We start from the raw sequence: 25,451 nt of genomic DNA, 5'->3' as shown, positions 1-25,451 counted from the left end.
CCGAGCTGGGGAGAGGGGACGTCGCCTCTGAGTGCAGGTGGGCACCCACCCCTTGTCCGCCTGCACCGTCCTGACGCTGTGTGGCTGCTGTGGGTGGGGTGGAGGGAGCCTTGGGATGTCCTCAGGACTTAGCAAGTGTCTTTCCAGGATTTACCACCCCAAGGGCTGGATCAGGCCAAGCTGGGAAAGCCCTGCAGCACCCAAGAGTCTTGCTGCTCAGCCTGGCAGAGGAGCCCAGAGTGCCCCAGCTCCTTGGCATGAGGAGCAGGAGCTGCTGCATGCCCAGGAGCTGTTTGCCTGCAGGGCCCTGCCCTGGCACCTGGAGACGAGGGCTCGCTGCAGGGCAGGTGCTTGGAAGTCACCTGGTACTTTTTCCACAAGAAAGCCATGGGCTGATCCTTTATCTTGTTCTCCCTCCCCTATTATCAATAGTTTTTCTGGTCTGACTGGATTTCCCTGCTGCCACATCCCCAACAAAGTGAGAAGGTCCAACAGCAGAGGTGAGGAGGGTGAACCCCCCACCCCTGCGCCCTGAGGGCCTGCCCCAAACTTCTCTCTGCTTGGAAAACAGAAATAGCATCTGGTAAGTCACGAGCACAGAAGTTTTTGTGCTGACCTGGAGCCGACACACACCTCTGCTGCACTCCCATGGTGCCTGAAGAGCTTGAGAGCAGTGCATCGAGAGGGATCACCTGCTCCACGCTGGGAAGCCGGGCACTAGTGTCCAGCTCTGGCTGCTCTGTGCCTCCGTTTCTTGTCTGGGAACAAGAAAGGCAAGGAATGACAATTTGGATGTGCCACCATGGCACCAGGCTGCCTTGGAGCTATGTGTGGCACACACAGTTGCTCTCTCTGGCACCTGGTTGGATTTGGTCTTGGTTGCCAGCACTGGCAGGCACCCCACGCCCTGGGACACGGAGCCAGGCTCCACAGAGAGGGGTTGGGCTGACCCGAGGAAGGGGAAAATGGGCTCTGCACCACCTGCTTGTCTCCAAGTGCCCATCCGCTTCCTCCTGCTTCAGCCCCAGCCCCCAGCTGAGGAGCTACGTGCATGTGAACATGCCCCTGCTTCTGCTAGACAGGAAAGCAGTCACACCGCAAAAAGGAAAGAGGTGGAAACCAAACAAAAGATTCGAAGCTCTGCCAGGAAGGTGACACCACAAGAGCTCCTGGGTGACAAGTGGATTTGTTTCCCACAAACTGGCAGGGAATATTTAGATGTGGTTAACTCCTGGGGAACCCCAGGAGCAGTTGGGCGCAGCTGTAATAATGGCTCATGGTACTCACCAACGGCTTCCCAAAAAAGCAGGGCTGACACGACAGCAGCTTCCAGACACGCTAAAGCACGGTTGTGTTATTTCTTCCCCAAATCACACATCTTTGTTTAAATCCAGCAGACCCTGGAGCTCCTGGCTGGCAATGGGGAAAGATGCTGCTGGTCGCTGGCCCTGGGTATCGTGTCCATGCACGAGGAGGAGTTGCTGTGTCTGAGGCATCTCTCAGGACATCAGACCCGATCCTGGCGCTGGTCCCTCCGTTTGTGCTGCCTTCAGTGCCAGGCCACCTTGCACAAGCTGAGGCTGCACCTTTGTGCACACTTTGTAGCTGCAAGAGTGGCACTTGTAGGTACCAAACCTCCTCTATGCATGTCCCTGTGTACCCCAAGGAGCTCCCGAGCCATAAATCCTTGGTGCAGGTGGGTGTTATAAAGTGAAGGACACTGGGGGACAATAGTCTGCTGGAGTGTGGGCAGCTGCAGGGCTGGGCAGGGCCCTTGGACACGCCTGGACCAAACCTGGATGTGCCAGCCACTGCACGATGCTGGCAGGTCCCTGACCAGGAGCTGCCACCTGGTGGCACTGGGACAATCCTGCTGGCCACAAGGATCTGGATGGGGACATGTGGGGCGATGCTGTGCCATGGCACTGGCTGTGTTCAGCTGCACTGAGGGGGCTGGGGCTACTCTGGCACAGCCTGGCATTGCCACTTTCGCCCCAGGACACACACCCAGCCAGGGGACTCGCCCAAACCCCGAATCCTGGCTCTCACCCAGAGTGCTCCATCTGTATCTGCCCCCCACAGCTTCTGCTACTCTGCTTTATGCTGGAAACTGGCTGGGAAATGCCACCTCCAAACCCCTGACTTCCCATGGCCGCTCCGGACCTGGAGCCGCAAGGTCTGGTGGCTCTGGTGAGGCGCAGCTGGGCTTGTGCGCCGCGGCCAGCCCACGGTGGGAGGGGACGTCTGGGTGCAGGGGGGACAGGAGCAAAGCCAGGAGGTGAAGAGGGCAGCCAGGTCAAACCCCAGATGTGGGTTTGAGCCTGCTGGGAAACTCCAGGCAACAGCAAGGCCCTTCTCCAGCCAAGGTTATCCCTGATAACATCAAACTATGCCAGCTGTGTTGAGAGGAAAGCCTGGAGGGAACAAGCTCTGCTGGTGGGGAAAGCCTCCTGGGAAGTTTTCTTCCCTTGATTCTGGGAAGCCTCAGTTGCACTGGGGGAAAGCACAGGCTGGGGGGTGCCAGCCCATCCCCACAAGCTTCCTTGCCCACCATGATCCCCTTGCTTGGCGGGACTCAGCCCCATCCCACTTCCCAGAGGAGAGGGAAACAAAAGAGGAGGAGGGGGAAGGGAAGGGTCTAAGAGAAACTTCTTCCAACTTCTTGGGAAGAGAAAAGCCCTATTCAGGCGGGAAGAATACCCGTGGGGAGCTGGTCACTAAGCAACTCACAGCAATTTGGTACGGCCCGACACACGGGCAAGGAACAAAGCTGCCTCGCTGCCCGCCGAGAGCCCAGCTGAGCCAGTGCTGGGCCGGGAGAGCCTGGGGACAGGGGACACCAGCCATGCACAGCCACCACGAGGGGCCGAGACACCCAGCAGGTGAATGCTGCGGGAGTTTCTCCTCGGGCAGCTCTGGAGGGTGACAGGCCTCCACTGGGCTCCTCCTCCATGGGGAGGCCATTTGCTGTCAGGAAGGATTTCTGGTCTGCTCCAAAGCCCGTGGCCCCCCTTGGGCCTGGCATTCATGCAGGGCTACATACATCATTCCTAGCAGAGGCACAGGGCATCCGGATAACTCCCGGCTCCCACGGACACGGCGGCACTTGTATGGGCAGAGCAGCCAAACGTAGGCTGCACCCTCTCCCAGATAAATTGAGTTCTTAATTTAGATTATCAAGGGGGGGTGGGGGGTGGGGGGGTGGTGTCCTTTGCAAACAAGCTTAGTGAGACATGAGAAACTGCTTGGCTTCTCTGCAGTGCGAGGCAAAAAGGGACAAAGGAAATTAGGCCTCACAAACCCTGCTGACAATCCATGCTGAAATGCCTCCCTCAGAGACTGGGGGACCCTGGAGACACTGCTGCCCCCAACAGAAATGCTGCTCAAAAGAAAAACTGCTCGCAGGGAGAGCAGCTCCACCGGGAACAGTCAGTGTGCAGCTGGGCCCCAGTCCAGAGCCTGACGAGCCCGGGGAGATGCACTGGACGTGCCTGAACACTGGAAGTGGCTTTTCGCCTGCGTCGTGTCATGGGGAAACATCCAGCCCTTCATGCATTTGTCTCCAGCACCTGATATGCTTGGAGAGCAGCTGCTGGGACAAGAACAAACTCGCCAGATGTTTACCCACTTCCTTAGGGAGGTGTTTGGCCAGCCCGGATCCCTGTCCTGCGATAGCAAGTGGGGATGCTCAGGTATGTCCACACAAGCTGCAGAGCACCTGCAGATGGAGGAATTCTCATTAACAGTCTTGTTCTTTCCTGGCTTCACCAACTGCTATCTCAGCCTTTAAGCAACTGCTTTGGACGTACACTAAATAACCACAACCCACAGGGCTGCAATGAAAAATTGGCTTGGCCAAAGTAATGCCATTTATTTTGCTTGCAAAACCCTTTCAGAAGGGCAGTATGCTGCAGGCTTGCTGGCTGCGACTGGGCTCCTCTCAGCATGACGGCGGACAGGCACTCCAGCCAGCAGCAAGGACGGAGAGCATCCATCCCTCGACTTGGAGAGCTCCCACCTCCCCTGGCAAGAGGGCAAACAGTGCTCCTGGCACAGCCGGGAGCCAAGAATGCCAAAGCTCAGCTAATCAAGGACTTGGCACACCAGGACCACGACACAGCATTCACATGTCCTGCAGCCAGGGAAGCCCCAGAGCAAGAGGCACCATGTCGGGCATGCCCGCCACACCATGGAGAGAATTTACCTGCCCTCCAGATGATGGTGGTGCTCCTTCGGAGGTGTCATGATGAGACCACACTTGGAAGCAGAAGTGAGACTCATCCCCTCTCAAATTAGTCACTTGGAAGAGTCCAGACCATCCATTTTATCTGCAGGGAGCAGAGTGAGAGCAGTACCTCCAGGAATTAACCTGAGACAGGACCTGTGTGTCCACCTCCATCCACTGGCTGCCGAGGGAGCTTGCTTAGACAATACACACAGCTCCAAGATGGGCACCACTGATGGAGAAGACCCACACAGAACAGAAGTAGCCCCAGCCTGAGGAGCATCTCCTTGCACAGAGAGAAAACCTGGATAAAGATGCAGGACACTGGACCACATACTACCCAGATGCATCCTGGATTCTTCTCCCCCAACACCAGTGCCTACAACCACCAGCAACAGTCTTGCAGCACAGCCAGATGGGACTTCTTTGTTAGCATGCTGCATTTTCTTGCTCTTCTTCTCCTGCTCTGTAGCATTTGCACATTCATAGAAACATTGTGAGAGAACAGAAGTGCTGAAGGAGGGAAGTGTCTTTGTGGGGATGAAATGTGCCTGGAAGTCCATAGCTAACCTTGGCTCTGGTGGTCCTCTTCCATTCCCAGTGAGGTGGTGTTGAAATTTCCCAGGCAATGGCCCTTCCAACACAATCAGGATCTCTGGTAAAGCTTCATGATATTCTCATCATGAAGCTTTTTCCACACCTGCTTCTCCAGGTTGAAGTCATGGTTAATGTAGAAAATCAGACGCTTCCAGTCCTTGTCGTAGTAGTGATCCGAGTATTTCTCATGACCCTCTGTGATGTAGCCATAGGCACTCACCTGGAAAAGACCGAGGGCTCACTGGGGAGAGGTACCAAGGATGGAGGGAGCTAACTGACATACAGGACAGTTCCCAAACGGGGAGGGATCACAGGACAGGGATGCCAGTCAGGACTCCTCCTCCGGGTAACCCTGCATGGGGTTCCAGAAGGACCAGACCATGAACACTTGCTCCAGAGAACCTGCTGTCTTCTCACAACCTCCCTGGGAGGCAGGATGGCTCTCAGGCCACAGCAGCTTCACAACTTCTATGTAAACTATTTCAGGGTTGTTTCTCTTGTCTTCAATCTGCTCCTCCACAGCTGACAAGAACCCAAATACCCTCACAGCAGATGGTAGGCAGGGTTGGAGCTACCCCTGCTCTGCACTGTTATCCTTTCCCCGTTTCCAGACAGTGCTGTGTGCAAGAATCATTGTGCCCTTACCCGGTCACAGAGATGGAGGGCAGTCAGCAGCAGGAAGGCCCCTGTTGTGGGTCTGTACAGCCGCCAGTAGGGTTCTTCCAGATTTTTAGATTTTAAAAACCTGCAGCAGGAGAGCAGAAAGCAGACAGCAGTTGCTGGATGTGGTGGTTTAAGCCAGATACACCTGGTTCCCATGGCCTGTGTGGCATCTTCCCTCCTTGCAGCAGTTTGTGGCCATAGGAGACATTTCAGAGAAGCCATGAATATGCCCACGTGTGGGTACCCCTGCGTGCTCAGTAAAGCACAAGGCCAGCCCAGAATGCTCCCTCACCTGTACTGCAACCTAAACCCAGCTCTGCCCCAGCTTTATGCAAGTGGTAGGTCTTGAGGCAGTGGGGATGGATTAAAGGATTGAGCATGTTAAAGCCCACTCTTAAATCTGTCCTTCGCTTTGCAGTGCAGAAATGGCTTTGAAGTTCCCTGGTATATCCTGCTCCCCATCCATATTTAGGAGTGAAACGAGACATAGGAAAGGTGCAGAGGAGTGTCACAAAACCCGCTAGGAGCTGCAGTGTTTTACACCAGCAGTTGTTAGGAAAGTAGGAGTCTACACCAGGAAAAAATAGCATTCAAGCCCTTTTGGCCTTGGAAAGGACCCAAGTCAGAGGGGAGATGGCAGAACGAGCCGGGAGGTGCAAGCCATCTGGCGCTGCATTTGCCTTCTCTCAGAGAAGGCATAACTCAGCTCTCAAGGAGACCGAAGGGTAAACGCAGCCACAGCCAAAGCACAGAACAACAGGAGCTGCTCTTCCTATATCTCTTGGTCATGTGTGGCCAACGATTGGTAGATCTTACTGTGAGAATGTCCAGCAGGCTTGTGAAAAGGATTAGGGAGGCAGGGAGCAGCAGCCAGGCCAGGCAAACACGATGCTGAAGAAGTGCCTATTAGCATGTTTGAGGGCACAACCTCCCGAGTCAAGGAGGGATCTCGGGAGAGAAGGGCTGTTACAGAGCCCTCCTCCAAGGAAAGGGGAACATGAAAGGCTGGTCCTGAACTAGATAACTATTGTGGCACTTTAGCAACACTCCTCCCACATCTAAAATTGCCATTTGCCCAGGACCTCTTCTGGATGCAGAAAGCCAAACTGCCCAATGTCTGTTGCTTCTCCAGCTCACAGATGCTGGACGTCTACTGACCAGTAACTGCTCTCTGCAGAACCACAGAGAATTTTAACTGACTACACACTGACAAATCTTACCTCCAATCTGCTGGTGTGGCTAAACTGCAGTTTCAAGGGAGTGAGCTGGGAGGAGAGAGCTCAGAGACAGACAGAGATGGTGCTGGCCAGAAAAATTAAGCCCATTAAAGCACATAACCCCCAGCTCACCTGTTTTTTGTGTATCTGAGGAAATCAGGGTGAACCACCAGGTATTTGTCCATTGTGAAATCTTCCTCAAATCTCTCCCGGGGCCTCTGCCTAAGGACAGGAATGGAGAGACTCAAGACAAGCTCCTGTATTTCATCACAGCTAGAAAGCATCAGCCCTGATGCTCTTGGTGATAAGAGAAGAACCACAAACACTGTTAAGTTATTCAGCAATATTTCCCAGGTTATGACAAAGCCTCCATAACCTGTGTGCATTGCAGATGAAGAGATCAGGAAGGAGAGGCAGCAACACGAGAGAGGAATATCAAAAGCATGTGTGTGTAGAGACAAGAACTGGTGAGACTAGGCCTTCATCCATGAATAGGCCACCATGTACAGCCACCAGTCCAGACAATGGCATGTGTACATCCCAGAGGACCACAGAGCTTTCTCTCCAAGCTCTGGCCACGCATCACTGGGAAGGAAGTGTATTGGTTGCAGCAGTGCTCAAAGCTGTGGAGGAAATAAGATATTTCTCCAGACAAATCTGTCAGGGGAGGGAGGCTTTAACCTGGCTTTGCCCTGGCCTGCATCTCAGCAGGGCTGAGCACAGCAAAGAGGAAAAGGGCACAACAGAGCGCTGCTCTGAAGGGTGTAGAGGTGGGGCCACTTTGTTTTACCCATAGGCATCCAAGAATCCTTTTCTGATGTCCTTGTTCAACAGAAGTGCCTTCAGCCACTCATAGTCTCTAGCTCCTTCCAGGAAGTGAATGTATCTGACATGCTAAGAAAACAAGTGAGCATTAATGAACAGCAACAGAGAGACACGTTCTTTAAAAAGCAAGCAGGCATCTAGGCTCACTGAGTTTCTCAGACACACATCTTCAGTCTGCAGCTTTTAACTATCCCACAGAAGCAAAATGGAGGTAACATCTGACGTGCAGCTACTTCTACAAGCCAAAAGGCTGCAGCTTGCCACTGCAAATACTCTGAGCCAAGCCAATCCAGGTTCCCTCAGAAAGGGTAAAGTGTTAGCTCAGCCCCGTTTCTCCTCATGCCTGCAAGATTAGAACTGAAGGCCACAGACTAACACATCCCATCAAAGCTGTGCATGCATACAGCATAGACCTGACTTACTTTGCCCCGTGGGATGCTCCTGAACCCTCTGTGTCCCAAGATCTGGAGAGAGGACACTAGGGAGTAGGCTGTGAATCCATAAAAGGAGGTTTTTGTTCCCACATCTTTTTCATAACCTTTGATTACAGCCCCGCTCACCCTGTCCAAGGAAATTAAGCAGAGGAGGAGAGTCAGCAGATGATCATTGAAAACCCTCGCATCCATGTTTACAACAGGAAAAGACAGCATTAGTCTGGAGAAAAGAGGATTAAGCCTATTTTGAATTACAGCTCTTGATCTGCAGGAGAGCCCCTGCTTTGGAGATGGCTCTTCATGGCTCATCTGAGAACCCAGGCTCTTCCTGTGTGTTTAGGAACTTTCCAATTCCCTTTTTTGTTTTTTCATCTCCTCCTGCCATCAGTCATTCTGGCACTTGGGAACCAGTGTAATACTAGAAGAGGTGAAGTTATCCAGCCATAATTATCTGCTAGCCGGAATAAGCTAGCTGTGTATCTTCTAAGAAGGAAGCCTGCCTTACCGGAAGACGTAGTCATGGGAGTCAATCTCCTGGCCCATCCCAGAGTTATTCAATATTCCTCCATTTCCCACGACAGCACAGCTGATGCACGTTGGCATGCTGCTGTTGCTGTTGGCCAGGAGCAGCTGCTGGTGGGAGTTTGGAGGCAGCAGGGACATGACCTCCTCCACCACTGTGAAGCAAACATGGTGGAGAGTTAGCATCAAGAGCCTTGGGGATGGACACAGTGAAACCACCACAGTTTCCATCACAAGGTCCATCTAGCCTGATGCCTTTGACAAGGAGATGCTGCAAACCTCCAGCTACTGGCATAAGGTTCCTCTTGGGAGTTTGATGGTCCCATCCTGACATGCCCTGAGGGACTCACGTGAATAATTCAGCTCCATGAAGCCATACGGAGGTGCAAAATGCTCCAGGCGCTCCCACTCACTGTCATTGAAGTATCTCTTGTCTGTGAAGAGCATGATGTTGGGCAGGAAAAGACCTCGAAGCCAGTCAGACTTGGCAGCTTTGGCCTTCACTGATTCAGAGCAGGTCTTGAAAAACAAAAAGAAAACAATAAGGACTGATTAGCAGGGAGCTGATAAACCTGACTGAGTGCCAGTGCTTGCATGGCTGTGTGTGAGAGTATCGGAAAGAAGCACAGAAACTCCAGTGGTACATCATCCATTCCCCTCAGATCCCCATCACCATGACCATGAGGCATCATTTCAGCACTACATCAACAACTACCTGGTGGGAAGTCACCTACAAGGAAGCCAAGCCAGAGTGACTCCAGGTCTCTAAGACTTTCATCTTCAGAACAACAGGCCTGCAATGATCACATTTTACTGGTTTTGGGCCTCATTATCTGTGATAGGTCTAACCTAAATGTACCAAATAAGGCTAGCAGTCCCCATTGGCAACGTGCCTCACAAGGTCCTGGACTCAAGGTGCACATGAGCAAACACATTGAGGAACATGTGATATGAGATCACCATTATCACTCCCTTCAAAGATAAGAAAAAGCGTGCAAACAACTTGTTCAGCGTCATAAATGAATCACAAAAGAAGTGTGCAGCTGAGGAGGGAAAACAAACCAGCTTATCCTCTCTGACAAGAGGGGTATCATTGCAGCTGGCAGCAGTTAGGCGGTGTGTGCAGATGGAGAGCAAACAACTCCACTGTGCTGGATTTTCCGCTCCATCAATTTGGGGTCTACTTTCTTAGACATCTTCTCCAAACACCTCCTGCAATACCTACTGAAAGACCAAACAGGAGACCAAGTGGAGCCACATGCCCAGCTCAAATCCCCAGCAATGACCAGGCTGCATGGCCAAAGCTTTGCTGTGTGCTCCACAGCTCTCTGCTACACGCAAGGATGACAATCCGGTCACAGCCTGAGGAGAAGCCCACATTCTGCCTGTCACAACAGGAGTGAAACAAGAACAACACTGTGGAGGGTTTCATGTTGGCATCATTTCACTTGCAGCATATTTCATGTCCAGAGACAGGGACATTCCCTTCCTGCTCAATCTGTACTTTGTACTGTCCAAGGTTTGGTACTTCTTGTGCCTCCACAGCTAGACTGGATCAATACCAGCAGAACTAGGGAAAAGTCTGATCATGTAGGAAATGAAGGAGGTGGGAATACTTCAAGTCACTCCGTGTGCAGAATAAGAGATCAGGTTTGGGAGCGAGACCCAACATGTGATGTCTGGATCCACATCTTCATTGAAGACCCTTCTGTGTGCACTTGCTCCTCTTTTCTGTACCGAGGAAGGGTTTTCCCTGCTTTCTCAGCTGTTCTGCACACCCAGATGCTCTGCAGCCTCAGTAACAGTGGAGGATGTCCCCAGCTTCCTGCTGTGAGCTGTTGTCTCACATTCCTCTGCCAGCTTCTGCTCTGCACTTCTGAGATGGCTGCACATGCTCTGCAGCTCATCAGATGAGATGAGAGCATCTGGCAGTTGACGAACAGGATCCTGGTGCCTAACCTCACTGTGTCTACAGGCGGTAACACTGGGCAGGAGGGGTGAGGTACTGTCTCATGGGGCATACAAACTCTTAGCCATGTAATTCGCCCACTCCCATTTGTATCCTGGGTGCCTCAAGGCCATGGGGAGCCCAGGAAGAAGGATGCACATCCTGCATAAGACTGGATCATCTGCCAGGCCCTTCTGCTGTGACTCAGTAAGGCTGGGCCAGCAAATGTACTCAAGTGTTTAACAGCCAAGTTCTACATTTAATAGTCACAGATCTTTGGATTACAGAGGTGTCTTTGGGGCCAGCTGCTTCTCTCAAGCAGCTCAATGCCACACTGAAGAGCACATCCCATCAGCAAAAGAATGGCTCACACTGCCAAAAGGGGCAACAGAGAAAAACATCAAAATACCACAAAGGGGAGAGAGCTCAAAAATAAACCATCAATACAGTAAAACTCATCCTAGGATTTTTTTATCATCCCAGTTCATCTGCCTCTGCTCTCTGCATGTCTCCCAGGGCATCCTGGGCACCCTGGGGTTGGGGAATAGGATTAAATTTTTCAAGAGTAGCCTCTGTTCCACCGGGAGAGGTCTGAGCAGAACAACATGGTGCCTGTAGCCCTGACAATCCCCTGGAGCAACATTGACACTCCCCCTAATGCCACCAAAATGACACATGGCCATGGTGGAAGATTGTGGCACCAAGACTTTAAATAGGCAAATGGCTCCACTGAGCTAGAAGAGGTGCTCCTGTCCTCTGCTCACCTGCCTACTCCCTCCCTTCTCCCTGAGCACATGAGCAGTGCGTAAAGGCCACTTACACCCATGTATAAAGACCTTCCTCACTCTAGAGAGGCTTACCCACCTGTCCAAGCCTTCCAGCAACAAGGGAAAACTGCTCTGGGTAAGCTTTACAGAGAGTTATCAGCATAAGATGGGGGACAGAGACAGTACTGTGCACTACAACCTGCCCCATTTGCTTGCTGAGAACTTTCTTATAGTTTACAACTTTCCTAAAAGCCCTGGTCCTGGACCCAAGTAATTATGATGTGCTCAAATTTCATTTTAAATTAGTTCCAAACCCTCACAGCTACAAAAGTGAAAAACATGCTCAGAACAAGAGTTCAGTACAAAACAGAAAAGACAGTCTTTCAGTTCCATGGTTGTTAAGACAACCTGATGGTAGGCACCAGACCTACTGTTTTGGAAGATCACATTAGTAGTATAACCTACACAGGCAGAGGTGATCACGAGAACTAACCTACAGAACAACACTCACAACAAACAGGATCTGTAAGAAAACTTTGAAGCTGTAGCTGTGCAAGTGCTACTGCCCTGACAGGTACAACAGTATCATTTGAGATTCTCATCTCCACCTCTACCAAAATACTTTACATGTCCTGAGCAGGTCTACAGTTGTTCCTATTTAACAAAGAGGAACAAAGCAAGACTTGCTGAATGCCAGCTCTGTTATGAATTATTTGCTCTGCTGTGATGAAGAATGCAAAAAAATCCTAGATAGCAACCCAGCACGCTGGAACCATCTGAGTTGTGGAGCCCTGAGTGGGTAAAGAATCTGCTTGCTCACTGTGGGCGTCTACATGCAGGGTGGCAAAGGTGAATTGGCAACACCTGGGAAAGACTCTCCTTTTGTTGATAATAAACCACAAGAACAGTAAAAAAAGTTACTTTTTAACCATTATTTCTCCAATGGGCCACACATACACATAGTTGAATTTTTGCCAATATTGACAGAAAACCTTAAAAACGGGAACAGTCCCCACCCTACTGTCTCTAAAGCAGGCAGGTACATGCTTATCAGTCCTCATCTAAACCTTTTTTTTGACCTTATTTTGACTTTAATACAAGCAACAAACAAAGCTTCTATTCCTGTGCACTGAGACCCTCCTCCCCATCACCACCAGCATCATTCCTCACAGCCTAGCACAGCTCCAGTGTCACTGCTGCCCTACTGCTGCCAAAGCTTTCGACTTGCTTTGGTACGTATGTGCTTGGGTGAACAGGCACACGGAAGCATTCCTACTCCTCTTCCCTCACCATGACCCTCTTTTCTTTCTCCATAAAACAAAGATTAAGGCAAATCTGAGGACTGTGATCCTGAGTCTTCATAGGAATGCAGATGTTCAGTTTCTCAAGAGATTGGGTGAGAAATGGGATGCTGGTATGAAGACTGCCATTTAGTGCCAGTCACAAGACTAGGTGTGACCCAACTTACCGTAGGGTGCCATTCCACACAGAACATACACACTGCATCGTGTGCCTAAGTCCCCTATGCAATGTATCAAGGTGCCTAAGAGTGGGACCAACTTGTAGCACATCTAGGAGGAAAGAGATTTTCCCCAGCTTCTGATGCACCTGAGCACCAGAAAGGGCAGCTCGGGCTGACTTTCAAAGGAACCCATGGAAATGTGTGCAATTGCGGGAAGTTCCCCCACTGGAGCACGGCGGAGGGACTGGTCAGGCTAATTGAGTCGCACATACAGGTGTCTCTGGGTCCCAGCAGCACCTGCATATACGAGTTGACCCACCAGCTTGGAGATCATCCTTGACTGCAAAGGGCACAGCAGACAAGGAGGTCAACAGGAAAGCATCATTCTTGGAAAACACACATGACCATCACACCTACCGATGGTGGAGATGAGTTGTCCAGCAGGTACTTGTCCTCAAAATCCCACTGTGGTTCAGACTTGAAGTCAGCAGCTCTCAGTTTCTTCTTTTCTGTCACTGCAGCTGCCTGAGGAACAGGTCTTGCAGTTTTCACTGGTGCAGGAGGCTCTTTTGGCTTTGTTTGGTCATTGGATGTGTTGTTTTCATGAGCTCCCTGCACCCCAGAGGATGGTTTCACTGTTGCCTTCTCCTTGGCTCCCTCTACCCTGGGAAGTGGTTTCACTATTGACTTTTCCTTGGCTTCTTCCACCCCTGAGGCTGGTCTCGCTGTTGTCTTCTCCTTGTTTCCCTGCACCTTAGGGCCTGTTTTCATTGTTGTCTTCTTGACTCCCTCTACCCCTGAGGCTGGTCTCACTGTTGTTTTCTCCTTGTTTCCCTGCACCTTAGGGTCTGTTTTCATTGTTGTCTTCTTGACTCCCTCTACCCCTAGGGCTGGTCTCGCTGTTGTCTTCTCCTTGTTTCTCTGCACCTTAGGACCTGTTTTCATTGTTGTCTTCTTGACTCCCTCTACCCCTGAGGCTGGTCTCACTGTTGTTTTCTCCTTGTTTCCCTGCACCTTAGGGTCTGTTTTCATTGTTGTCTTCTTGACTCCCTCTACCCCTAGGGCTGGTCTCGCTGTTGTCTTCTCCTTGTTTCCCTGCACCTTAGGACCTGTTTTCATTGTTGTCTTCTTGACTCCCTCTACCCCTGAGGCTGGTCTCGCTGTTGTCTTCTCCTTGTTTCCCTGCACCTTAGGGTCTGTTTTCATTGTTGTCTTCTTGATTCCTGCCAACCCAGGGGGTGGTTTCACAGTCATGTTCTCCTTGGCTTCCTCCACCCTGGCAACTGGTTTTGTCATTTTCTTCTGCTCCTCCTTTCCTTCCCATCTTGGTGTCTTCTCAAACATATCTTGTTCAAGCCTTGTGATGTCTCTCCCCAAAGTCACCTTTAAAAAGCTCCTTGAGTTCCTGTTATCAGAATAGTTTAAACCCTGTTGGTCTTGGGTGTCCGCTTGAGGCATATCTGGGGCACGCTGAAAAATGCTCAAATGCCTGAATGCAATCAAAGGAAAAGCAGACACATCACACACTTTCCACTTAACATTGAACACTTTCCAACCCATTTCTAGTGCTCTTGACTCTGAGCCCCTCTCTGTGCTTCAGAGCAGCCACTGCATATGGCCACCATCCTCAGAGGACTTGCCTTGGCAACTGCCACTGAGTTTCTGCAGGATGCTGTATGAATTCAATTTAATTTTCCACTTTGCCACTAAAGTGTTATTCAACTTCCCACACCATTCTGGCCTGAATACCACTTATCTCCCCACTACGCAAATCCCAGAGGCTACACACTCCTCTTCAGCACTTGGCTCATGAAACATCCACACTGGCAGTAAATGCAAACCAGCAAACAACAGCTTTGCCCTGCAGTGGGCAGGACCCCTGGCAATGTCCCCAGAGCACTGCAGGATTGTTTTGGAGACCCTGAGTTCAGGACACAGCACACACCGTGAAGGCAGCCATCTGGCTCTCTTCTTTGCCAGCAGAGCCAAGTGCTTCAGCAACAGAGCATGAAGATCTTCAGTAAGGGAAGTCTAATAAGAAGTAAAACTCACTTCTTTACCATACATCACTTCTTGAGCATTTGGGGCCACAGGGCACTTTTTCATCTCCTCAGAGACTTAATGCAATGCTATCACACAGCACTTACCTGGTACTCATGTCTCAAGACAAGCACTTTGAATCTATTAAAATATACTTTGAGTGCTAAAAATGTAAAATCTCTGCATTTTCAGCAATCGCCTCTAATATTGCAGCTGCTCTGTTGCCCGATTCAGAGGCACAGGCAGGTACAAGGATATCACAGGAGGATACAGCTGCCAACAGCAGAAGAGCCACCTGCAACAAGACTGGGCTGAAACCCAGCAAAAAAAGCAAGGCAGAAGTGGTGGGTTTTTGTCCCAAGCATTCATTCTTATCTGCACATGGCTGGAGGGTGGAACAGGAAAAGGGAAGGTGAAAAATTTCTGCAGCTGAGCTTTTATGTACAGCAAGGCTTTTCAGGATAAACCAGCATAGTTGTGGCAGTCTGATTTCACACTCATGTTCACCCTTTGCATGACACATTTCTTTCAGAGCACTGTGGATTGCTTTCGAGGTGATAAATGGGGAAAAAAAGCACCTCTGCAGATAGCAGGCTGTAGATAACAGTTCAATTGCTGCTGAAGCTTCAGAGTGGTATGGCATTCGTTAAAGTGATTACAAAATTATCAGCTAAGAAGGCTTTCAAAAATCATTTTGTATCAGATAAATACTTGAACGTTTCCAATGCTATTTCTAAGCAAAAGAGGTTGTGGTAAATGGCCTAACAGCTCTTCCTCTACCTCCCTTCATAATCATTAGCCAGTTTCAACTAAGTATGCAGCAGTTGCTTTCTATCATAGTGCATCATGTACAAACTCTTGTTACGATTTACTGCCTAATAAGAGGAAAGATTTTATATCTACACTCTAAGTAAAGAGAAATTAAGTAAGGTAGCTCAGGAAGATCTTAAATCCCTGAATGATTTTCTGTTGTATTTTTAAGATTTTAAAGATTTTAAGATTTAAAATTTTGAAATTAAATGGCTGAGAACAAATGAAACAGGACAGTATGACAAACCAACTCCCATCCCAGACTTTCCATATGTGGTATATCGCAGGACAGAGATTCCATCCCAGCTCTATTGACTTTAATTTCAAATATTGTGCCAAACATACAGAGACCAAAATGTAAAACCAAGGGCCCTTCACATTCAAAACTTTGCTCCCTGCAGTCAGACCCACATGGCCAGGCACTCGTGCCTACACAGGACCCTGCTCTCCTGAACAGCTTTTTAAATCCAGACAAATGGTCAAAGCAGCTCATCAAATTTCAGGCTCTAGAGTCCAGCTGGCAAACGACTGCAGAAGCTCAATGACATTTACTGTCATTTTCCTCTCCATTTACAAAGCCCTAGGACAAATAGAGGATAAAGCCATGAAAACGCTGCTTTGTGTATTTTACGTTACATATAAAGGTACAGAAATAGAACTGACACACAGGTAACAACATACAGCTCATGTGTTTTACTTAAGTTGCAAAAATACGGACATTTCTATTATCTGAAACTACAGCAGAATGAAATGTCTTCAAGCAACTGGGCATGGAGAGTCAGTTGTTGTCCTAGCTCTGCCACTGATGGACTCTGTGATCAAGGACAACTCATTTCATTTTTCTACACCTCCTCCTTCTGTCCTTCCCCCTGCCTCCCTTGTGCAGATTCCAACCTCTGCAAATTGATAGCTGTCCTCAAGGTGTGGTCTGAAGTCACTGAATCTGAGCTAAACTCATGCCACCTCCAGAAGAGATATAGGTACTCACAGCTTCACCTCTCCTGCCTGCTCCCATGGCATCAGCCCTGAGAGGTCCAGCTGGAAACTAACCCCACCAAGAAGAGCCAGAGGAGCTCACTGGGAGAGCTGGGACCATATGAGGGCTGGTGAGGAGGCTGGGGAGTGGTGCTTCCTCTACACCACACGTAAGCAAGCCATGACTGTAGTAGGAAAGGCTCAGGTATCTGCTGTGCTCATGCAAGGAATGGTGCTTCCTGCCAACAATGCTGGAGACATTTTACTGCAGTCTACACTGCAATTCCCTCCACACCCTTTCCTGTAGGATTTACTTGACCATTTATATAAGAAGTAATACATATATTGACCATGTCTGCATGACATTGGTCTCACAGGGGGTGTATTTGTATTAGGAATCAGATGTGGACTTGCTATAAATTCGAAGGTATCCCACCAAATTCAGTGCCCAGCAATGCAATCTGGACTAGTGCTGAATGAGGTCCTTCTGGGAGCGACCAGGAAAAGCAAATACTATGTAGTGCTCAAGTATGAAAACAGGTAGTATTAGTAAAGCAAAATCTGCTTTCTTAAACAGCTACACAAGGAAACACTGGAAACTAATGATCCAGCAGAAGCTTTTGACTGTGGATCTTCCAACGCTGTGCTCTGCTTGTACATAATGTGGTCTGCTAAAGCGAAGTGTTCATCTAACTCAGATCAGAAGTGCAAGTTTCAGGGTAAAAAGACACAGAGAGCAAGAAAGTGAGCACAAGCACTTTACCCAGACAGCACATATCACAAGGAAGCAGCTCTCTTACCTGAAAATCCTTGTCTTCGACAGGTCAAACAAGGAGCTGAAATTAGCAATGAAGATGCAAAAGTGTATTAAAACAATGAGCCAAATGAAGGCTCTGGGAATTTTAGGAAGCCTTCTCCTGAAAAACCACATGGTGAGATGCCCGAGAACGACAGAGGCTCTGCTGCTGCTGCCCAGAGGTGCTTGCTAGGCAGTGCTTTCTAAAGGTGTGTTGAATGAGTGGGTTGGTCTTCTCTCCGCATTTCCCTACAGGAACATGCACACCCTCTCTCCCAACATTTCTCAGGCAAGACAGCAGCTTTGCACCCTAAACTTATTGCAACACACAATGAGGAAAGAAACCCCTTTTACTGTAAACAATGGAAGTTTCCTGTATTTTCCTTAATGAGTTTAGTCCTGTGTAAGAAGGAAACCCTTTACCTCCAATCTGGTGGAAGTATCACTGGGAACATTTGTGTGAATTATAGGAGTAGCCATAGTTTCAAAGAAATTAGCTTTCAGACCACCACCTGCCCAAGGGCTCTAGGCATAACCACAAATAGATCTTTATTTTCTTCTTCATGCAGTAACTGCCTGTAGCTCCAATCCAGAAGCAATACCTGTCCCCAAAAGCTGATGGCCAGATACACATCTACTTTACTTTGTGATTGCTTTGAAGTAAGTCAGGCTCCTTGCAAACCCACTACAGAACAGAGGAGTTTGTGTTTAAAGGCAGATTAGTGCTTGAGTAAAGCACTGGAGGAGAGGGCTACAGTCCCCTTCCTCTCTAATCAAGTTGACCTGCCCTTAGGGCAACAGGAAAAACTTCAATCCAGCATTTCACTTGTCAGAAAGGTGCCAACTCCATCACAACTTAACTGCGCTACTGCTGACAAACTTGTTACACAGGCCTGCTTGCAGCTAAAGTTCCCAAACTGAATGAAGAGTTTGCCACTTCAGCTCCAAGCTGCTTGTACAGACAGCATAGATATGTGCTCCTCAGCTGCTCTTCTTTTTGGGCAATCAGTCAAGCTGCTTCCAGTACCAATGCTAGGACTAGCCTTTTACTTTTGGCTTTTGAACCACCCCATCATTTCACAGGAATCACTGAGTGACCATGAAATGATACCTATGTCAGTTCACCCCTAAGATAGGACCTGGATGGATTTGAGTCTGTGGCTAGTTGAAGAATTTCAAAGAACTAGAATACCCTGGAGACCTCCACAGTACAGCCCCTTGAAATTCAGTTGGTTTCAAGGGATCATCTAATACATCTGAATTTTTCTTCCACATAACACCAAAATAAATCTCAAGTTTCTCATATCTGTGACTCACACCATCTGTGACTCACGTGAACAGACAAACCACCTTCTACACTACTGTCCTTAGTGGGACCCTGGTCATTTAGGTTTTGTACAGTACAACCACGGCTTGTTCATCAACAGTGTCAGTTAAAACAAAGCTTCACTAATGCCACATGCACAGAAAATGCTCCAAGGGTAATGAATCCCTGCTACAACCCTAGGGCTTTGCACTACATTTCATTTGAGCCATGAGCATATTCATTCAGACCTGGGATGTGTTGCCTCTGATTGATAAGTAGCACCTGACAATCTCACCCCATCCCAAGTTCCACAATATGTATCTCATCCTCTCCTCTTCATGAATATCAGTGATCTGCTTGGAGATAGATCTTTGGCAGTCCAGAACACATCTACCTGCCAGCTGGGGGAAAAATTAGCAGAGGTGAACACCACAGCCAGAGAAATGCTTACTTCTACTAGAGATGTAGTTTTACATGCTACAGCAAAGGACTCTTAACTCATGGGGAGTTGTTAAATATTAACCCTGAAAGTTCCAAGGAGAGAAGACCATACTGCTGCTTACGACATAGGCTGCTTTTGCATAGCTCTTATCAAAAATTAAGCTCAGATATAAAAAAGCTTTTGTTGACAATATCACAAATCTCAGAATCTAGCACATGCACTGTTGCTGAATACACATAGAACTGAAGATGTTTGCTTTAAGTTACAGGAAAGCCAGTGAACAGGTTTCACACCTACCTTGCACTCCTCCACACATCACAGCAAAAAGCTGCAAGGATTCCCTGTACAAGACTCAGCAGTAGCTGCACTTCTTTATTGTCCATTCTTCCTGACAAGTTACTCTCCCTGGATTTAAGTGCAAGATGTGGGTTATCAGAGGACCTAGGAAAGAAAAATGAAACAATAACACAGGTTTGAAAAGCCCTTGAAAGAAACACAAGGAAGGTTGTCAGTCCAGACTACAATCCTGCCTCCATTTCCAGCAAAACACGTCACTATTGCTCAAAGGAGATCTGCTGAACAATTACAGGCACTGAGAAAGGGATCAGCCAAGGCAGCGCCATACTCCTGGGCAGCCCTCGTTAGCTCCAGGCAATTCTAGAGAGGTGGGCTACAGGTCTGCGTGCGCAGCAGAAAAGTGGCAACTCTGTACCCACAAGATCCCCAACAGGACATTCTTACAGGAACAAGTATCAGTCCCGAAGCACTGATATGCAGCATACATAGCAACGGCTTCATCTTAGCCTTCCTCTTTCAAGCCCTATGCACCTTCAGGAAGCAGCTGCTTGTCTACAAGGCTTTTTTTTGTTAATCGGGTCCCAAATGGAAATTTTGGAGGCACGAAACATTTTCCTTCAAGCTCTTCCATGTAACATGATTATGAAACCAAGAGCCACAAGGGATAGCAAGATTCCTACATCCAGAAAAAGACAGCTTGCTTTGCTTTTAAGGAACTGGGCTAACAGTTGTGGAGAACATGTCTGTAATACTCTATGTTCAGGAAGGACTCTGCTTGGGGGACTATCCAAAGCTCTGGCAAGAACATTAGGCAGAAGTAGGCCTGCTACACAAAACACATAGCTTTTCACCTTCTCGGTGTAAGAAAATAAAACATTAAAAAAATCCCCTATCAGAGTACTGGCTTTCATATTATTTCACCATCCTCCACCCCTACTGCTGAAATCAGTCTGTCAGAGCACAGGCAGCCAGGCTGGTTAGCTCAAATGTGAGGTCAGATTGGGAAATGGGGATGTATTGTAACTCCTCAGGGATGGCCTGGTGAAAATTGAGGCCAAGACCAGAGCTGCTCCCTTATAAAGCTCTATAAGCATAATTCCTGGGATACGCAGGGCTCCCGGCCCACAGGCAGGAAGATAATAAGCAAAGACTGCACCTAACACAGGGGCTGGCAGCCTCTCAAGAGCCACAGGCCAGATGCCAGGCTCCTTTTCCAAGCAAGAGGATTTGCATGTTTCTCTGGCAGTCCCACCAGCAATCCCAGGAGATGCTGCTTCTCTTGTAGGGAGAGACTCCGAGCCCAGCAAGGCTGCTCCATGTTCAGTGTGTCCAGCTACCAACATTAATGCCTACACCAGTAGTTCTTCTATTCTTTAGTGCTGTGAAACCAAGACCACTTTTTTTTTTTAAGCAAACTGCACCTGGGACTATCAAGCAAAGACGGTTATCTCTCAGCTCTTTTCCACCTCCAACAGGCCATTAATTCTACATCCACTTAACTACATCCTTAGTTACATCCTGGACAGATAAAAGACAGATTTGCCATTCTGTTGGGTTTTTTTTTCATAAACAAACTTTATCTCCATTAGATCTTGAACTGTGTGTGCTGTGGGTGTCACCTAGAGTCCCAACTATGCCAATAATTTATCTGTGTGCATGTTCTCTAGAAGGCTGTGTATCAAATCATGTTTACTTGCCCGTGCCCTTTGTGCTTTCCACATTCCCATGGCGCTGATCAAGGGAACAGGGCATCACAAGACGTGCTTTAAGAACAGAGCTGTTCTACAACTTCATCAGGCTTCACTGTAGGACAAACTTGTCTTTCAGTGATGTCCACATCTTACCAAACCCAGTACTTGACTGGAAGCCTGTGGAATAAGGAGCTACTAAAGAAGCTGGGGGTGTTTGGACCTGTTCATAATAAATATTACCTGATGATATAAGAACTGAGTGAGTTATAACTGGGAGAGAAAAAGAATTACATTGCCTGCAGCATGTGACTGCTCAGTAGTCATGCCTGGGGGTTTGTAAAGCCTAAACTAGCAGAGGCTTGGCTTGGAAGTATTAGGTTTTTGTTTTCCACTCCCAGTTCAGTCATCATCTTCAGAAGCACATGCTTTCAGGCTGGGAATCCAGGGGAGGGAAGAAATTACAAGAGCAAACTCTGCAGAGCTATTTGTCTTGCTTTCACCCAACAAAACTGATGGCCCAAAAAGTCCCAAGCTTGCCTCAATAGCACACTCACTGGACATTTTCCAACAAGTCCTTTCCCTTCTGCACCAAACCTCTCAAAACCACTGAACGACCAACCAGAGACAACAGCATTTACCAAGGCAAAGCCCTCACCTCTTCTACTGCTGCACTTGCAAGAATACCTACAGTTTTGTCACAGAGCAAAGCCTCAGAGAACTGCACCAGGAGGTGGGGAACCGCTTGGTGAGCCAACTGGTCTGTGTTCTTCAAGGGCTGAAATGCCCCAGGAGAGACAGTGGCTTTCATGGTGGAACACTAATAAGTGCCTCCTCAGTGGCCACATAGCAGAGTAGGCAAAAGTTATCATTTTTTTATTAGAGCTGTTTTGTCTGCTTGGTATCCAGCCCCACCCAGCTAATGCCCCAGTAAAGAAACTTCCCTGAATCTATGTTGTGACAGCAGATGATATGGGTCCAGGCTGGAATATTTCCCCCTCTCCCATGCAGTAATGGGACCACAGGCAGGCTCCTCCAGCCAGCTCCCATGCACCATTCCTTGCCTGGAGCAATCACTGGGAGATGGGGTGTAAGTGCTCTGAATTTGGCCATATTACAGCCTCTGGTCACTGGAACTTGTTTTAGTTCTTTCTGCAAGCACAATGACTACTCAGCTATTGAGCACGTTCCCTGCGGCCACAGCTGTGGGTGTTAACCTCTCCGTACCGAGTGAAGCAGACCAAGTCTTCCATCACACAGCTTTTCTGCTTCTTGAGCTCTTCACTATTCACCCCAGCCCACTTAAGCTGCAACACTGAAATGGCTCTGGTCCCAGCATTCTTTTCTCATATACACAAAGCTGAGAAGACTAATGAGCCACTTCATCTGAGAGAATTAAAAAAAAAAAAACAAAAAAAAAACAACAGAAAAATACACTCCAAGCAACAATGGCTGGAAACGTCAGCTGGAGTTACACAGGCTGGAAAGAACCAGGGATCCTTTATCCAAATGCCTGCCTCAACAGCCTTTTGTCTGTGCCATCCCAGCAGGAAGCCCAGCACTACACCTGAGAGCTGACAGAGAGACAAAACTGACACCACTTCAGGGTTGGTAGGGGGTGTGGGGTTTTTTTCTCCCTTTAAAATCTATTGATGGAAAGGAAGAAAATATTCTGCTGCTGGACTAGGAATCTCTCAGAGAGCTGTTCCCCCAAGGAACAAGGCAGTACTGCAGACAGGTGAGGAGGTAATTTATTAAACTCATGGCTAGCTGGCCTCCCGTCAGAAAAGCAGCCTCTCCAGCTCCTGTCCCCGACAGCTGCCAGGAATAGCCACGTTCCAGGACTTTCCACTGCTCCAGAGAGAGAAACACAAGAATCACAAAGCCCAAATCCTTCTCTGTACTCCTGGCAAAAAAAGCAGGTATATTATCTCCACACTTTACATCTGGCTGCATAAATCAGTTCCTGCACAGATATGTATTACAGAAACATATCTGGGGGGGGATCTACTAATTTTAGAGGCAGAAATGAAACATTTCTTGCTAAAGGTCCTTCCCATACTCTTCCCACTGACTTAACATCCAAACCATCTTGACATCTGGCAGGACAAATGTGCCATTCGGCATCCTTTGGGGTGAAAAGTGTTAATGGAATGCAAGATGCAAGCCTGCTTCTTGAGTGGTGAAAATCATTGTGTCCCTGACTTACACTTGGAAAAACATGGCCTCCTCTCTGGAAGAAAGTGCCCCTCTCTCTGTTCCTCACTGACAGATGCATCAGAAAAGTGCAGCCACATTTTTAGTTGCAAGAGTAGCACAGCCACAGGGTGCTTGCATGAAGCAAGATGGTTTTACTGCTGGAAATCACATTTCTCTTCCCTTCTCTCTCTTTTGTCTATTGTCATCTATTTAACAGTTGTTCTGCTTTATTTAGATACCTAGAGGGTCCTGTGCTACTTATCTTGACAGAGCTTTGACAGAGGCTTTTGCCAGCCATGAGGAGAAGGTAATTCATTGCCACCCCAGTTGTGCAACACCCATCAACTTCATACTGGGAAAACCCCAGGCACAGTAATTGCCGGGCAGGAGAGCAGCACACTGTGCTACTGTAATGGAAATGTGAGAGATCCTTGTGCTCAGGAAGGTCATGCCTTTCTCTTCTGGTTCCTTGGGAGTTGCTTAGAATCTGTTCAGTTGGGGTTTGTTTCACAGGCCTTAGGTCTCCAAGAAGGACACTCCTGTTGCACAGTCTCTGTGAGGGCCAAGAGGATCAGCCAGTCTGTTTCTAATAATGCTGCGGGAAGGACATTATTCATCTCCTCCCATGAGCTGCACTTCCTAAAGTTGGGTGTCACTGTAGTGAAAAGCATGGCATGGAGAAGTCAGGCAGGACATACACTGAGTGTGTTTGTTTCTAGCTCTGCAGCTTGCATCTCCAGCCTTATGTCCCCATTTTTAGTTACCAAATGAGAATGATCAGGCCTCCAACAGGAACAGTCTAAGCTGTGCTGTTAACTGGTTGATGTAAAATTCAGGTGGTGGCCAGCCCTTGTGCTAATCTCCACTAGCCTGCCCTCAGAGCTCTCTTCTCTGTAGCAGGCATTTTGTGCTCACTGAGACACTACCCATTCGTCTAGAACGAGTTACACTGCAGAGGCACAGCAACAAAGGCTGGAAGAGACATCTTGAAAAGGTCATCTCATGCAGCTCCAAGCTTCAGTGGTACCTAAACCACTCCTGTGTCTCTAAGCAGATAGTAGCTGGGGCTTGTCTGTCTTTCAGCGCTTAAGGTTTTCCTCCCTCTCCCTAAGTAATCTATACCACTGCGTCATACTCCAGTGACTGTCATCCAGAGCATCCCCTTTGCCCCACCTCACCTTTCAGCTTCGTCAATGTTTGAGTTCATACTTACCCCTTGATACTGTAACCATAAGCAAACACAAGCCCAGTTAACTGGAATAATTAACATCTTAAAGAGTAAATGCACAAAACAAGAGCAGAGGACACTGAGAGCTCCATAGAAAAATAAGGACTGTGGAAAATTACTCTTCTGGTTGTTTAATATGTGTGCTGTTCTGTGAAACCATATGGTAAAGTGCTCTGAGAATCCAAGAGCAAATAACAAGCCCTTGGGTTCATAAACTTTATGTAATTTACCCTAAAGAACTTGCAAATCACCTTACCGTGTTTTCCTCAGTTGTTACTGAAATGCAGTCATTGCTGAGAGGAATATGAGGAGCCATGCTACAGCACCCCACACTTTTCCAGACAGAAGGTTTCTGAAATAAAGAGAAAGAGGACAGAGGGATAAAAGGCAGCTAATCACATGAGAATTTAACCAGGATGGTGCCAACAGTCTGCTTTTGTCCAGAGTTACATGGATACATTTTTGTTTTCAGCTTCATCTAGATACTGGTGGCTCCACGGCAGTCTCCACAGAACCTGGATGGCTGAAGCCACAGTGCTCTGGCAGCTAAGGTGGGCTATTTGTTTTGCCACAGCCAAAGTATTGCACTGTTGTTCAGGAGGTCAGTCTGTTAAAAACAGTTGGATACGTCAAGTGCACCACAAACACATTAAATTATCATAAGTACACTGTTTCATGGATGGAAGTGCAGGTCCTCCCTAAAATACAATTTGATTTGAGAATTAGTTTTATCTCTCTCGTAACTCATGCCTACAAAATGTCCATTGTCTCTTTCTCAATATAAATAGGTGGCATTTTACTTGTGGAATTTCACATGGTTTGCTATCTAATCTATCCAGGAAAAAAAAAAAAAGACAAACGTCCCATCTTGTCATGTGGCTAGTCTTTGGGTTCTCTGTTATCCTGTAAAACAATTTATTGCCTAGGGATTGCAGCCGAAGTGCAAGACTGTTTTTCTGAAAGGCCAGTTCCTTCAGTTGTTTACTCTTCCCTGTAGAACACTGTATTCG

At 48.2% G+C, this 25,451-nt stretch overlaps 1 protein-coding gene across 4 annotated transcripts; it reads right to left on the bottom strand.

Moving 5' to 3' along the window:
• Positions 1-3,524: 3,524 nt before the first annotated feature.
• On the bottom strand, positions 3,525-24,795 carry ST6GALNAC1 (ST6 N-acetylgalactosaminide alpha-2,6-sialyltransferase 1). 4 transcript variants are annotated; one of them, XM_074921848.1, is made up of 11 exons: positions 19,327-19,407; positions 18,883-18,988; positions 17,286-17,321; positions 13,078-14,149; positions 8,834-9,002; positions 8,467-8,638; positions 7,950-8,088; positions 7,493-7,596; positions 6,835-6,924; positions 5,468-5,567; positions 3,525-5,042 (listed from the first exon to the last, which is right to left on the bottom strand). In XM_074921848.1, the coding sequence occupies exons 2-11, from the start codon at positions 18,885-18,887 to the stop codon at positions 4,872-4,874; spliced, it is 2,058 nt and encodes a 685-aa protein (XP_074777949.1). In that variant the 5' UTR covers positions 18,888-18,988; positions 19,327-19,407; the 3' UTR covers positions 3,525-4,871. The 4 variants fall into 4 exon arrangements, with proteins under 4 accessions (XP_074777949.1, XP_074777948.1, XP_074777947.1 ...); XM_074921847.1 differs by lacking the exons at positions 17,286-17,321; positions 18,883-18,988 and adding an exon at positions 24,698-24,795 and having other exon boundaries at positions 19,327-19,470; XM_074921846.1 differs by lacking the exons at positions 17,286-17,321; positions 18,883-18,988 and adding an exon at positions 24,693-24,763 and having other exon boundaries at positions 19,327-19,470.
• Positions 24,796-25,451: the final 656 nt, after the last annotated feature.

This window comes from Athene noctua, chromosome 18, assembly GCF_965140245.1.
Source record: "Athene noctua chromosome 18, bAthNoc1.hap1.1, whole genome shotgun sequence".
NCBI lineage: Eukaryota > Metazoa > Chordata > Aves > Strigiformes > Strigidae > Athene > Athene noctua.
This window is presented reverse-complemented; position numbering and strand designations above follow the sequence as displayed.

Excerpts from the sequence above, each read along its gene's own strand:
- ST6GALNAC1 (XM_074921846.1), bottom strand. The coding sequence starts at position 24,757 with ATGGCTCCTCATATTCCTCTCAGCAATGACTGCATTTCAGTAACAACT. Across the intron at positions 8,639-8,833 it reads CATGGAGCTGAATTATTCAC|TGGTGGAGGAGGTCATGTCC; the intron begins GTGAGTCCCTCA and ends TTTGCTTCACAG. Across the intron at positions 5,043-5,467 it reads CCCTCCATCTCTGTGACCGG|GTGAGTGCCTATGGCTACAT; the intron begins GTAAGGGCACAA and ends GGTCTTTTCCAG.